Source organism: Notolabrus celidotus, chromosome 15 (assembly GCF_009762535.1).
Source record: "Notolabrus celidotus isolate fNotCel1 chromosome 15, fNotCel1.pri, whole genome shotgun sequence".
In the NCBI taxonomy this organism is placed as follows: domain Eukaryota; kingdom Metazoa; phylum Chordata; class Actinopteri; order Labriformes; family Labridae; genus Notolabrus; species Notolabrus celidotus.
Window position 1 is genome coordinate 16,387,325 of NC_048286.1, and position 15,551 is coordinate 16,402,875.

The following is a 15,551-nucleotide window of genomic DNA, read 5'->3' on the forward strand; positions in this document are numbered from 1 at the left end:
ACCGTTGGGTACCGGTATCGATTCCCAGGTACCAGGTATCGGTACCGTATCGGTTCAAATGTGAAAGGTACCCATCCCTAATTAGCATACAATCACCTGAATATAAAAATCCAGATTTAGCTAACTTAGAATGAGCCATTTATATTTGCACAGGAGCAAGTTCCCTTTAACAGAGGCCATCTTCTTGCACCGCCTTGTTTCTACTGTAGCAAGAAACAAACAAGTAACATTGCAAAACAAATTATCTCGCTTTGTCTAAAGGGGGCGCTGAAATCCACAGAATGCGAAAGTTCCTCACAGGGCCTTTAAAAAATCTGTCTCATTAAATGTGATCGGTCTAAACCCTGACACAACAATTATCAGTATGATGCAGGCTAATATAGTCACCTGAGCATTGAGGGAACCTGAGCCCAGAGGCACAACGGTCACACTGCTGACCCACCACTCCTGGGAGACACAGGCACTGACCCGACAACTGGTTGCACACATTGCCATAAGAGCCTTCCTGTGAACATCGGCAGGCTGAGGAAAGAGAAAACACTGAAGTAAGTTCCCTAATTTTCAGCATGTAGTGGTATCATGGAAAATGATTGGTTGATTTTTAATAAAATGGGTTTAAAGGGGACTCATGTTTTATTTGTCTTAAAATCTGATTTCCCAGTGGTCTATTCTTGGACGTATGATTCCCTAAAAGGAAGAAGTTCACATACATATCTCGTGTTCCAGCTCTCTGTGACATGTTGTAAATAAATCCTAGAGGATGATAATAACGGGTTTTATGGGGAACCATGGGGGGATGAGGATGTTTTCCCCAAAGAGTCATGAGAAGAGGCTTTTTTTCCCTTCAGATCATTTTTCCCATCAGTTGGTTTATCTGTGGTAGAGACTAAACTCACTCACCAGCACAGTCTGGGTATCCATAGTAGCCTGGCCCACATTCATCACACTTTTGGCCCACATAGTTGGGGAGGCATACACACTGGCCACTCGGACTGCACATGTTGTCAGAAACACCAGAGCCATCACAGAGACACGCTGCAGGGAGACATTTGAATACATGAATACACCCTATTTCTGGTTCAGGTTTTATCTGTACTGCTTTGTTTGTTTTTGAATTCAAATTGTGCACAAAAGTACATAAAAGTTATGCTTGTTATGTTCTTGCACTGTTTCAATTTTTAGCATATCATCCCTCACTATGTAGCAGTGCAGTTAACTCAAAATATAATTTCTGACTTAATTGATATTTGGTAACTATTCCTGTTTCTATTTTTGGTATTCTTTCTATCTTTACATCTAAAATAAACTACAAATAGTTATTCAGTCATGTTAAATTGATAAGCTTGTGTTTTTACAGTCTGTGGGGGTTTAATGTTTATTGTTGTGCTGTTTCTTTCTCACCCTGGCAGTTTGGGAAGGAGTGGTATCCTGGTTGACATCGGTCGCATCGCTCCCCTTCCACACCCAGACGGCACAGGCAGCGTCCTATAGTATCACACACCCCCTGCACTGTGCCTCTGTAGTCGCATATACACGCTGTGCCCAAGAAATGTTTATTACAACAACAGAAGTAAACACATGAAATCCTTACTAATACAGAATCAAATGAGTAAACCTGTTGAACCCTGGAGCCTGCTTATAAATGAGCCTGAGCCTTTTCTTTGAGCCTCAAAACAACAAGGACGGACAAATACTTTTCTTGTATTGTGGCACACAGTGGTACGGCTGCCCCGGTGAGGACATCTTGCCAAGCCTTGCCTGGTATTGGTATACGAATAGACTTGGCACTATGAAAGGACAGTCACCAGAGAGACCACAACCGTTTTCTTTGCCCCTTAATCGTAAATCTCCTTTTGAAAGGCTGCTCATTAAACTCCTTTATCAGCTCACGGGATGAAAGATGTGCTCTCGAGACAAGCTCCAGAAGGGTTATTGTTTGCTTACATTATCTGACAAATGATAAGACAGAAACAGCTCAGGGCTAAAGGGTTTTGTTTGAATACAAACACCACAATAGTAATAATAATAATAACTGGTTTCCCAGCTTGAAGGAAACAGAAAGGGAATTTAGGACAGGGGCCATACCTAATAATAGACTGGTTAGTTCTCACCAAAGAGTCCCAACTGATTACTCCAGAGCACTTGAACTTAAATCCCCACTGACACACATTTAGACATTTAGAGCTCGAACATTCGATGAGATCAGCTGTCACAGGGCAGTAGATTTACTCATTCTGAAAATATATAAGACAAGTATTTGAACAATTCCATTAAAACCAACTGTACAATCCAGCAAGTTCTTTTTTCTTCAGGCCTGCAAAAATGATCTGACCTTTAGCCCTCCCTACATACATAAAGCTTTTCTTCCTTTTCATGGCATTAAACCACATCTCTAGCTCTAAAGCTCTTTGTAATATCCTGGGCTGCCTGTGAGAAAATGTGACTCAGACTAAAAGAGTCAAGGACTGCTTTGTACAAGAAGCCCTTAAAGAGAGTACCACTAGTTTGTTTTTAGATGCAGTACTTGTAAATGGGAAGATGTGATGAAAGCAGTTAGCATAGCATTGAGGTGTAAACACCTCTATGGAAGTACAACATATCAGGAGCAATCACACTCACGCTGACAGTTCGGTGAGCCAAAATAACCCTGGGGGCAGGGGCTGGGTACTATACAGAGAGAAGGAAGACAGGATGGAGACTTGAAAAATCTAATTTGAAATGATTGTTTTAATTCATCTGTCACGCTAAACTGTGGTGCAAGACGCTGCCAAACATTGACACACAAACTTACCCACAATGGGTCCTGCGGGGGATTTGGTGGTCGTCGGATAAACTGGATACGCTGTTTGAGATGGAGAGGCACGAAATTAAGAACTCCACTGATTGGAAACAGTCAGCAAGAATCACCTTTATTTATTGCAGAGCAGGATTACTTTTGCAACAGACCACAATGCAATTTGAGGCAACATGATAACATTTCATCACATCTTGCGAAAAGTTACATGAGACCTGAAATACTACACTCACAGCAAATGTGGCTACAACTTGCAGGATATCCCACCTTGACTTGAGACGGAGTTTTTATATGTATTAAATAAGCAAGACATAATATAATGTTTATTGTTGTGCTGTTTCTTTCTCACCCTGGCAGTTTGGGAAGGAGTGGTATCCTGGTTGACATCGGTCGCATCGCTCCCCTTCCACACCCAGACGGCACAGGCAGCGTCCTATAGTATCACACACCCCCTGCACTGTGCCTCTGTAGTCGCATATACACGCTGTGCCCAAGAAATGTTTATTACAACAACAGAAGTAAACACATGAAATCCTTACTAATACAGAATCAAATGAGTAAACCTGTTGAACCCTGGAGCCTGCTTATATATATGGGATATCCCACCTTGACTTGAGACGGAGTTTTTATATGTATTAAATAAGCAAGACATAATATGTGAATGAGACAGCTTTAGGGGTGTTTGTAGGCAGGGGTGTGTCCAGACTTGGAGGCTCATTTGAGGCACTGATTTGTGCAGTTGTGGCACAAAGTATCTGTTCACATGCACTGGCCTGAATAGCATTGTTCAACCATTTGGTTTCCACAAACACCTACTCTTACTTCAACATTACCATTATGTATTACACAGCTGTCTATGTTTGTTTTGTTTTTTTTAAACAATGCAACAAAAAGGCTATATATAATTCTTCTACGCTTTTTCTTAAAAGTTAAAAAGCCCCAAAAAGATATCTTGAACTTTAGTCTTGCCTCTGACAGATAGCCAATCAGAGTCAAGGCACTTTGAAGTGGTCAATCAGATTTCATTGGGGCCATGTCTCCTCTGATAACCCCCAGACCCACTTCCACTATCAAGTTAACTGTTTATACCTTTGGACTGCACATATCCAGCTCTTTACCCCTTGTTTCAGTCTTTATGCAAGGCTAAATGAAGCTAAGCTCACCAGCTACTTGCTGCAGTTCTGTGTCTAGCATTACCCTGCAAACACAAGAGCATTATCAATCATTCTGACTTTTAACAAGAAAGCAAATATGTACGTATGTTTCCCAAATATCAAACAGTTCTATCAGCAATCATTTACTTTGATCTACTGTATCCAAAACACAAGTTGCATGAACTCCTGGTATCCAGACAGCCGTCTAATAGCTTTGACAACATGTTTCAACCAGTTGATCAGTGTTAACAGCTTAAAGACAAGACATCCAGTTTTAATAATAACAATAAGTAATAAATCTATCTGTTGCTCATAAAGTCAGAAAAGGTGTTTTTATGAATCTGTCCACAGGCAATGTCAGGCTTATATGGTATGAGGATCAACACACCTGGGGCAGATAACCTATTTGTTTCTGTTCCTGTACGAAACTCTGAAATCTTTGGATGATAGAACGGGTTCAATCAAAAGTTCACTGAAGAGGATAATAAGTTGAAAGTTAAATTAAGAAATAATTGCCATCTCTGCACAAACAAGTAACTGTCAGTTAGGCTTTCATGCAAATTCCTGAAATACAGAAGCTCAATGCCACAGCAAGTTCAAGCAGAAAACATATTAAAGACTCAGGTCAGTCCAGAAAAAATACTTTACAAAGCTGACAAAAGATTGAAAAAAAGTGGCTTCTGAATGTAGAGAGATCAGAACTGTGTGTGTCAAACATCTTTATTCATGTGTGTAGAGGAAGGTGTGTCATGTGGAATGTGGTCAAGTCAATGCTGTAACATGTGCATATGTCCATATGGATGCAGTCCTACAGAATAATTGGTATAATTATTTGAGTGTGTTTTAATAACAAGCCAAAAAAGTTAAACGACACCCTAAAGGGAGAAACTGATGGACTGAAACACAAAAGAGTACAAGGGCTGAACATCAAACTGTTTCCACTTATTAAAGGGTAAATTTGGTATCTCTTGACTGAGTGTGTGTTGTTAAATAAGTCTGTCAAATGATCTATTTTAATTGAAAAGTCTAGGAGTAAGGGCTAACTTCCCTGCCTGAAACACTGCCCCAAGAAGCACATTTATCCATATGTTTCCACACCACCCCTTTAATTCATCAACCCACCAGTTAGATTAACTCAGTATCCAGTTAATGAGACACAACTTACGGATGCACTGTGGGTAGTAATAGTGTCCGTCAGCACACCGTTCACAGTTTTCTCCAGCCAATTGTGGCTTGCAGATACACCTTCCAGACCCCATCTCACAACCGGCTGTGGTCCTTTCATCACACCTGCAGCCTGAGGGATCACATGTTTTTGAAGTTAACACGTGGACAAATAAGCACACATGCCAACAGATTTAGACAAAAACAGTTTATAAAAACATAAAAACAGCATAGAATTATTGGTTCTAAAGCTATAGAAAGCTTCCAACTATACATCATTTTAACACAAGGTAACTCCCAAGCAAACAAAGAATCACTCAACCTTACCGTCTCTTGTTCTGTCACAACAAACATCTTCCTCTGCTATGCTGACTTAATTGAAATTGTGGATTTTATAGTTTACTTTTTTTTAAAGCTCTAATTCCATGCCTTTCTCAAGTCCAAACAAAACTGGCAGCTATTTATACACCCAGGAACAGCCCCAGACCGTTAAATTAATGTAAACAGGAGCAGAGCCCAGCTGAGCAATAATACAAACGCTTGTGCCAGTACTGTTTGTGCAGTGGTGCCATTTGTGTCTAATCTCATGCCTGTGTGACATGTTTTGGCTTGAGCAGTTCATCATACATTTTTAAGGTACAGTGAGATGATATGTAATTTCCAAAATTAGCAAGAGCTTCATTCTGGGAATTTGACGGACAGCAAGTTCTACTTCACATCTAAATGTTTGCAATAGTGCCACACAGATTTCTAAATACTTAAGCCTTTAAGAGCCGACTACTTTTATTTGCTTCACATGATTTCCACTTACATAAATCTAGACATACGAATGAAAAAGGTTCCCAGAGCTTCCACACAAATCAAAAGGATCATTCTTATCTATATATTATCAAACAAAAACACACAGGATTATGATACGTTATGTTTCAAATTGGGCATTATTATGTTAAAGCTCCTGTAAGGAACTTTCAGTTTGTGTCACTTTTGGCGCCACCATGAACAAAGTAGTATTTATTATTGCTTCACTGATTTTATCCTGTACATGTGTAAGTATTGCTTTCAATAAAAAAATACCAACCTGCTTTCCTTTAACAGTCATTTGACAATCAAGACATCAAAAATAACTCTGATATGGATAGGATTTCAAGTGTACTTTTTTTGCTTGATTAAAAAACAAGCATTGGTTTGAAAAGGTAAACAACAATACTCAGGTTAAGTCCACTTTTGCTAAATAAAACTAGCTTTTCAAGCTCAGAGTATTCACTTCACTTTGATAATGTTCCAGCACTCAATATGTAATTATTAATTTCAGTAATAAATGTCTGCATGATTGTAACTCTCTGGTATGATTTGAAGTCACATCATTTACATGTTAATCTATGATATTCTCAGGTATATAAGGTAAAAGGTAGAAGGTAGTCTAACTCTAACTGAAAAGAGATTAAAAGAATCATCAAGTAATCAAGCCTGAACTCAAACTTCTGCATAACCATACAGTATGGTACCCATACAGGCTGAATCTGCTGTACTACTTAAATCACCTCTCCCTAAGAACACCACTTTATTTTGCATGATTCATAATGAAAGTAAGCATTTAAACATAATCTTAAATTTAAAATTATGTTTGAATGATAAACAAGTGAGTGTTATTAAGCATGACAGTGTGATTCTATTTTTTTAACAGTAAGACTCCATCTTAGCATTTACCATCTTTGCAGAGCACTGCGTATGCTCTGCTAATGAGCTGATACAGCACTTATCCCAAAACACTAAGACTTTTTACTATGTAGTGATGCCATGCTCAGCATGCACAGCTTGATAATGCAGGGGATTCACTTGATGTGATGAATGTACCATTAGCTTAACCCGTGATCTGTATCAGAACCATAGACTGTATAAATAATGGACGTAGTATCCGTGACGTCACTCATCTGTTCCTGAGCGCTGTTTTGAAGCCAATCGACGGCAGCAGCCATATTGGAAATGCAGAACTCAACTAGGCATAGTGTGACGTAAAGGGGCGGAGTTTGAGCCTCCTAGCCAACAGCTATGTGTTCCCGTCCGGGAGTCAAGTCAGTCATGTCCTTATTTGGGCAAAAACTCGTAATCTTAATATCTTCTGAATCGTCACGTTAGAAAAAATTCACCCCCGTACAGTGTGTGCCATTAGAGAGATTAGCTACATAGAGCCAAACCATTTTTTGAACCAGGCTGTAAACATGTTTATAAATGCTGCAAAGATCGTCTTTTTTGAATTGGTGTCTATGTGGTTTCTGGGTGTTTCTGAAGCCAGCCTCAAGCAGATTCTCGATGAATTGCAGTTTATGACACTTCCGCATGGGCTTCATAGTTTGAGACCCCAGGTTGCCGCTTGATCAGAACGCTGGGTATGCATGAATAACTACATTGATGTGTAGGCATAGAACTGCGACAGATAGAATGTGCCGATTCTACAATGTCTTTGGATTTGCAGATCGTGGACACATTCTTATCCTCCAAGATCTGATATGGTCCTATCTCACACCCCTACTGTAAATCTTACTTGTGTGACATATTTTTTTAAAATGGCTGTTCTCAGCATGCTGTTTATCACCTCCTCTGACACCTAACCCAAGGCAGGGGTTTCATGATTTAACAATTGAGATATAGAATTAAACTATCTTATTGCTGATGGTCTTGTTTTCTTTTTCTGTTAATTTAGAGACATCAGTATTAATTTCAGTCTAAATCATAACCAGCTAAAAGTTCCTTCCAGAAGCTTTAAAGAAAAACAAGAGGGCAAAAAGAAATTTCAACTCACGTATGCACCCAGTGGGAGACTCAGGAGGAACTCCATAAGGTCTGTAGAACCCTTCAACACATTGATCACAGTTCGGTCCAGCAGTATTGTGCTACAATAACACAAAAACAGTGTGTGAGCCATAATCCTGCATAACAGGAATCATTAAAGAAAGATGTTCATGAAGAGATAAAAATAGTCCTCCTTCCCCTTTGAAAAATAATCTCATGTTACAAATGCATTTTAGGACACAATGCTTACTCTATGTCGGCAGTGTTACATTTCAGAAAGATGTCATTTAAATGTAACACTCAATACATTATTTTGACTAAAGAAAAGAATGCAAAATTTACTGCCCTGAGTGATGCATTGAAAAAGTTGGCAGAGGCCTCAAACAGGTATTTGTAGGTTTAATAATACAGTATCAAATTCTCCTTATATGACACCATAAATATGCACAGACAGCAGACATGGAATTTGTCTTTCTTTTTTTATGCCCTTATCCTCCCCTGCAACCACACACACATATTCAGGCACAGGAATTAGTTTAGACTTGACATGCATTTCATACCTGGCAGTTGATGCACACTCCTCCTCCGTTGTACCTGCCGAAGGTGTCTAAACTTGCTCCGCTCTTTTCCACCTCTGGATCGTAATAACAGTCAAAGGCATGGGAGAAACACTGGCAGGCTAAAGAGGAAACCCCCAAGACACACACACATGTACACACACACATGTACACACACACATACACACATGATTTATGCCATAAGCCAGCAAATCACCTCCCAGGTCTCAATTTAAGCACCTTAAGCTACTAATTCTCCAAAAGGGATTCTGGTTGTTAAGCATTAAGAGAAACTATAAAATCCAAGCTAAACAAGAGGGCACATCCTCTTCCTGTAAACCACCCCTGTCTCTCATTATGTTTATGAAGGGTGAGGGTACATTTCCCCTGCATGAGTGCACTGATTGGATTACAAGTCTTCTTCATCTTTTCCCTCTTTGCTTTTGTGGCTGCTTCAAGGTCATGTTTCATAAGGGGGAAATTCTGTCAACAGTCCAAAGCAATTAGATTCCAGCTGACACAGGCTCTGCTGGCGGACTGGATGGCTTGCCGATAAGCTGGCATGGGGGACTATCTGGTGGGCTGGTGTGGGCATGGCTAGCTAGCTGGATAACCAGTGGAGTAGATAGCCAGGGTGACGAAAAGCAGTTATCTTGATGCTAGCTGTTCACTAAGCTGTTCATCACACATACCATATGAGGAATGCCCTCTCAGCTCTTCACTCAGGCTCTCTACAACACCATATCAGGGCATCAACAACAGGGTTTGAATATCAGAGGCAAGAGGACACTACAGTCCACTTTGGGGGTTGTAATTCAAAGAGCCAGAAGCGTGGGGAGGGACACACTTTGGTTTTTGTTTACACATTGATAGAATCCACTGGACATGTGCACTTACGCTGACATTCATTGGGGCTGTCAACAGTCGCGGCACGCCATGGCTTCTGGTTGAAGCCGGGGCAGCAGCGGTCACATGACTCCCCGCAGGTGTTGTGTTGACAATCACACTGGAGTCTGTGGACAAGAGAGTAGACAACAATGTTCCAATTCTTATTTGCAGTACAAAATAACCCTTTCTTGAACATACAGTCATTGAGTTTTTAACTACTTGGGAAATGCAAAAGCTAATTTTGTTTTAGGGGTGTATCTGAGATTTAGTGCCTGGAAACAGCATCAATAAAATCACTTTAACAGTTAAGTAGTGGAATCTTAACCCAAAACTATTAAACAAAGGAGCTAAAATGCTCATAGTCATTTGAAACACAGATTGGTGTGGCTTAAAGCTAATGCTTACATTTATCTAAAATGCAAAATGTGTTAGCATACAATGAAAAACAATCAAACATACATGAATGGCATGTTGTTCTGTTCTTTAGTAGTATAGAATAGACAGCATCAGTGGTTTATATATGGCATATACATCATCTTCTGCTGTACCATCTACTGCCATTGTTACAGTCACTCATCAGAGAAACAAAACAAATCTATGACCCTGATTTCAATGCACCAACATATGAGGTCATGTCCTTTCTCAGAAAAAATTTTGAATCATTATAACCACTACACGTGGCATTATCTCTGTGGTTATAGCTTCTTTCTGCATTCCAGCATGAAGTCATCTTAGTACACCAGTTATACACAGAAGCCTATTGTACCTCAGTCATGTTAATGAATACACAAATGAAACATTTACTGTTTTAAGAAAGACTTCATGGTTAACTTTTGAAATGAGGAACTGGTTCAGGTTTTAATTAATGAGTGTTGAAAAATGCTTCAAGCACAGACAAGTAACATTGCTTTAGATGAAGACTATTACCGACCTGTTGGGGTTATCCTGGTCACGCCCCCCTCCACACACCTGAGCATGGCCATGACAAACACAGCGTCCACCAATGCTGATGTCTTTGATGCTGTAGTAGTACTGTCAACCAAAAAGTTCATTTAAGAGCCAGTGCATTCTTGACCATTATAGTGGTGTTATCAGCAACATCAAGTACAGAGGAAGATATGGTCAAAGAAATAAATCCAGACTACATGAAAAAATGTTTGCCTTCGCCTGGAAGTAGAAGTGAGTCACATATGATAACAAGTAGAAACTTAAACCATGATCCTGGATGAGCTAAGGCTAGTTTTATGGAATGAATCAGTGCATTATAAAAAGATAAGATATAAATGAACAGCTGAAATCATGAATCTCAACTTGCTGAAAGAAGCGTTACTGAGCTGGGACATGGACGCTGAAAAACATTCCTGGAATTACCTCTGCAATATTAACTTTGTATTAGTTTTATAGTTAACTTTTTACAGGATAAAAAAATACACAGGCTATGGGATTTGTATTAGTAGAAGTCCCATTTAATACACCTGTGGGAGCTGCCTGGGCCACTCATAGGTGTCTTTATAAGATAAATGACCATGAGGTCATTGAGTGAATTCAATTCAGCCAAATGGGAAACATGAGTCTGCCAGCATGACACCTTTATGTGAGGTTGTTCAGTTTGTGCCTCACCCTGCGGGTGACGGTAGGATCCCTCTGGGCCTTGGAGATCAGGTGACCCAGCAGAGTTGTGGTGCGGAGAAAGCGCAGGCGGATATCGGTAGCCTTGGTGAAGTCTCTCAGTACCGGCGAGTAGGTAAAGTTTTTGGACCCCGGCCGACCATTGACCAGAGACACCACGATCTGGACAACGGCAATTTGTTTTATGAAAATTATTTTTGATACAACACAGCAATTTCTGTTTGTTTTTCTGACAACTTGGCATGATGCCTTACCTCTCCGTTTTCCAACGGAACAATCCGTGAGTATTCTGTTGTGCAAAGCTGATCATCATCATATAGTACTCGAACATTGGGCTGCTTTCCGAACCTTTCAATACACTCACGCTTTGAATCTGTCAAAAAATAAAATTCATTTTAAAAGCCTCTAATATCTTTTATTCCCAAAAGAAATTAGAACAATGCACCACAGAACTCTTCCTTAAAGTTACTCTCTATCAACAGTGGATGTAACATCAAAAATCAGCTGTTGGAACACTGGCAGCTGTTTCATTCTTAAACAAGAAGCCAATTTGATTCACCTGAATGTCAATACTGACAATAAATCAAGTGTGTAATATAAAAGAGATGAGGAAATATTCTTTGATGGTGTTTTTGTAAGAGGAAAACAAAGCCTTCAAAAGCTTCTTTAAGAAGAGGAGTCTTAGATGTTCCCAAATAAACATAAACTTGGATCAAGTCAAAACAATGGAAGAGAGATGTGAGATTATACTGTATGTGTGATGAATCACAGCTGTGTCAGCTGGCAAACTGTGTGCACAGGTCCCTCCTGGATATCAGACGTCATATATAACCTTTGCCAAATCAGCAATACAAAGTATGATAGCAGGTATGTAGTTCAGGTATTGTTGGGATGGTATGACTTTACAAGATGATATATACAGAGGGTTGAATGTCAACATTGCTACCTTCAGTCCTTCACTATTCCCAAAAAACATAAAAAGCCATATAACTATCTTAAAATGCACCCAAAGTTGAAAAGTTAAAGGATAAGTGTTGGTGTCATCTTTTGCAAACACCATAAATACACTCTTCCTGCCTGTCTTAAATCCTTAAATTGGTGAATTAGTGCATCTTAAAGATGTGTAAATGAGCAAATTTGAATCCATCTTAACAATAGATATTTTCTCCAGCAGACATTAAGACTTGTCATAGCAGGAAACGCACTGCTGTGATAAATAATAATAATGGTGGCTGCTTTCCATTCAGCTGTGCCAGCTCAGGAGCTCTGGTACTCTGCACACTGCATCTCTGGCATGGCTAAGTGAGACAATGTTTATGTCATTTACAACAACTGCACAGTTTATTTTATCACGTAGATTTTCTTTTATAATTTTCTTAACTATATTTTCTACATCATTTTATTTAGGAACAGATCAAACAAAGGCCCATTTTCAAACAAAATGTGGTAAACACAATCTAAAAATCATCATTAAAATCTGATAATCATCCACATTTGTGTTTTTGTGATTTTAACATTATTTTCTCAATGTGTGCTTGCTGCCTTTGTGTTTATGCACTGAAAGATGCTACTAAACACTAAAATTGTGCCTATCAGATTAACAAGATTTGAATTACAGTTGGGAGGATAGTAGCGAAATGTGAATGCAACTTTAACACTTAATTTCTGTCCCACAGTATGCAGGAAGTACTCTTTTGTTGTGTTTTTAACACAATAAAAAATACAACATAGCAAAACCAGAACTTACGTGCAAAATACTGCCAGGGGGTGAAGGTTCTCCCGTTATCTACGGAGCGCTCCAACACCCAGAGGTCAGGACGAGGTGAATTGGCAAACTTGATTAGGACGTACGCCACATGGAAGAGCTACAGGAAGGAAAAATTGAGACAATAAATGCCTGAACAAAAAGCACATTTTTTGGTGATAAGGGAAGAGGAAGGGGTGGCTTTTAATATCCATATTGGAAGAAAGGACAAGGAAGAGAGAGTAGGCAATGCCATGTGGTAGAAATGTCCTGATCTTGATCTCAAGTATTGGACCAGAGCCAACCTGAACATTTTTTCACTGATCAGGGATTGCGAATTTGAGCCAGTCATCTCATCCTGATCATTTACACCAGTTGACCTAAAAAAGTGAGACTCACTTAGCATTAGCAACCCCGTGGCTAAAATGTCAGCACTGGAAATATGTTTTACAAGAAAGTAAGACAGCTACTTGCAGTATTTGCAACACTATCATTTCGCAAGGCAATACCAGTAGAGCTACGTTCAATACTACCAATTTGATATGACATCTTAAACTACACAAGTAATGGAATATGGTGCGTTCACCAAAGCAACAGAGGAAAAGGCTGCTGTGCTGAAGGAAAAGTATTCTCTGGAGAGCAAAAAGGCCAATAGAATTACAGAGAAGGTGTTGGAATAAATCGCTTTGAAAAACCATCCCATCTCTGTGGTAGAGAATGCAGGTTTTTGCTGTCTTTTGGAGCTTTTGCATGGTATGTGCTGCTGTCTCAACACTAGGGTTGCAAAGGGGTGGAACATTTCTGGTAAATTTCCATGGGAAGTTAAGCTGGGGAATTTTGGGAAATATTCCAAATTGGAAACTTTCCATGGGAATTAATGGGAATGGAGGGTAATTTAATGGAAAGGTATCATATCCAAGCATAAATATTTGTTTTGTTATAAGCAGACATCCATCCAAAATAATATAACTAAAACAGATTTATTTGTAAGTAGAACTTCATCAAGTGTTAAATATTTTATTGAACAATCAATTCTTTCATTGAAGAACAGAAACATGAATGTTGAGTTAAATATTACTCATCCCCCCGACCCAAACCATTCAGAAATTAACAAAAATGCAATCCCAACAAAGTCCCATTCAAAATGTTAAATGAAAAGAGCCCCTCTCCCTCCAACAAAGTCCCATTCAACATGCAAATAAAAGAGTATCTTCCCTCAAGCTTCTCAAGCCATGCCTCTGCAGGATTCTAGAAATCATCTGTGCATGTGATGGAGGACAGTGCATGTAGGGGGCGTGGTCTCAACAGCCCTGCAGTAAGCAGTGTGCAATGTGCATGTGATTGAGGAATAGCATAGATATTCAACCGAACTTTCATGAAATCTGGTTGTTTTAGTCAGTATTATGCTAAAATATATTTTCTCCAACTATATTTAAGTTCCGCTATTAAGAGCCAACCTTCAATTTAGTAAATTCCTGGTTTATTCCCGTTAATTCCCATAGAAAGTTTCCAACTTTTAAAATTCCTGGAATTTTGCAACCCTACTCATTACTACATTTCAGATACCACCTTACCTGAGATGTTAAGCAAAGTTCGAGACAAAATATGAGGTGATTTAAAACATGATGTGACTGCTGTTTGATTACAACAGGAGCTCTGACATTTGATCCATATCACAGCTCACACACCGGGCTGATTCCTCCACTCTTGGGTTTCGGCATGCGGCATTGCACACACACCAGTTTCATGGGTCTCAAACAGCAGAGCATCGAGGCCATGGATGAGATGTTGAACACGTGGGAAATAAACAGGCCAAAAAAAATAACAGTGTGTAGCTCTGTTATCTCGGCAAAAAGTATAGAATTGGGACTTGGTATCAGCATTTACGTAATATCATAGAATCAAATTGGGATCAGGGGGCCAAAACAGCTGATTAGGTCATCCCCACCATGTAGTTAAGGTCTGAGGGTTGGACTGAAACCTGGATTGCTCACTTCATGGACTATAGCCTCTATACATGGGTATGGGATTTGACCACTGAGCTTAACTGGTACAAAAAAACAGTAATTTGTCATAATGTTGTTCCCTGACCAGCAGCTCAGTCTACAAAACTCCTTTTTTTTATCTTAGCTTCCATGCAAAAGATCACCCTAGAAATAATCACTTTACTGGGAATTTACCCATTGGACTGGATCCAGATCTGAGCTCTGAGTTTCCATTCTTGAAGCTTGACTTCTGAGACGCCAACCAGCAAAATATAAACAATTCACCAACATTTGTCAGCATTGAGTCAATAACAGTGGTGCAGGTGCAGCCAGGTTAGTGAAAAGACATTGGCAAAGCCCACATGAGCCATGTCTGTTCTCAGAAGTCTCTATCTCCACCTTCCATCAGAATGTACAGTCCATACAAGGGCAGAAAAGGATGCCTGTGATTGTTTCTGCCAACACTGAGCTTTCTGTCAGAGTCATGACGCTCAGAGCACTGTGTGTTTCCGCTGAAGATCAACAACATCCTCATCAAGGCCTGAAAGCGGGTGACTTCATGTTGATTGAACATTGTACAATGGAAAGGTAATTCATGATAGTCAAAGCTCTCTTTGTTGTGGTTTGGCATGGCCTTGGAATTTAAACTCTGAGACACCAAGTTGCACATGACACTTGCAGTGTCAATAAAAGGCCTCACCTCTACCTGAACACCACACCCAATGTCGTGTTTCCATGAGGCCACAACTCAATCTATCTCTAAACTCCTGTGCTGACATGCATTTTGAAGAAATATTGAAGAACAGAAACAGGATACAGCAAGTGTTTTGCTAAACATACTCAGGA

The 15,551-nt window shown here is 39.6% G+C and overlaps 1 protein-coding gene across 1 annotated transcript in view; it reads right to left on the reverse strand.

Moving 5' to 3' along the window:
- The window catches only part of LOC117827144 (laminin subunit alpha-3-like), a 59,627-nt gene that overhangs the window by 31,407 nt on the left and 12,669 nt on the right, over nt 1–15,551 (reverse strand). The window contains exons 3-15 of the mRNA XM_034703637.1: nt 12,724–12,841; nt 11,231–11,349; nt 10,968–11,138; nt 10,279–10,379; nt 9,357–9,472; nt 8,463–8,581; nt 7,913–8,003; nt 5,114–5,245; nt 2,792–2,842; nt 2,620–2,667; nt 1,402–1,536; nt 901–1,035; nt 388–522 (exon numbers count right to left, since the gene is read on the reverse strand). Coding sequence (XP_034559528.1) covers nt 388–522; nt 901–1,035; nt 1,402–1,536; nt 2,620–2,667; nt 2,792–2,842; nt 5,114–5,245; nt 7,913–8,003; nt 8,463–8,581; nt 9,357–9,472; nt 10,279–10,379; nt 10,968–11,138; nt 11,231–11,349; nt 12,724–12,841 — 1,471 coding nt within the window. The remainder of the gene's footprint in view (nt 1–387; nt 523–900; nt 1,036–1,401; nt 1,537–2,619; nt 2,668–2,791; nt 2,843–5,113; nt 5,246–7,912; nt 8,004–8,462; nt 8,582–9,356; nt 9,473–10,278; nt 10,380–10,967; nt 11,139–11,230; nt 11,350–12,723; nt 12,842–15,551) is intronic.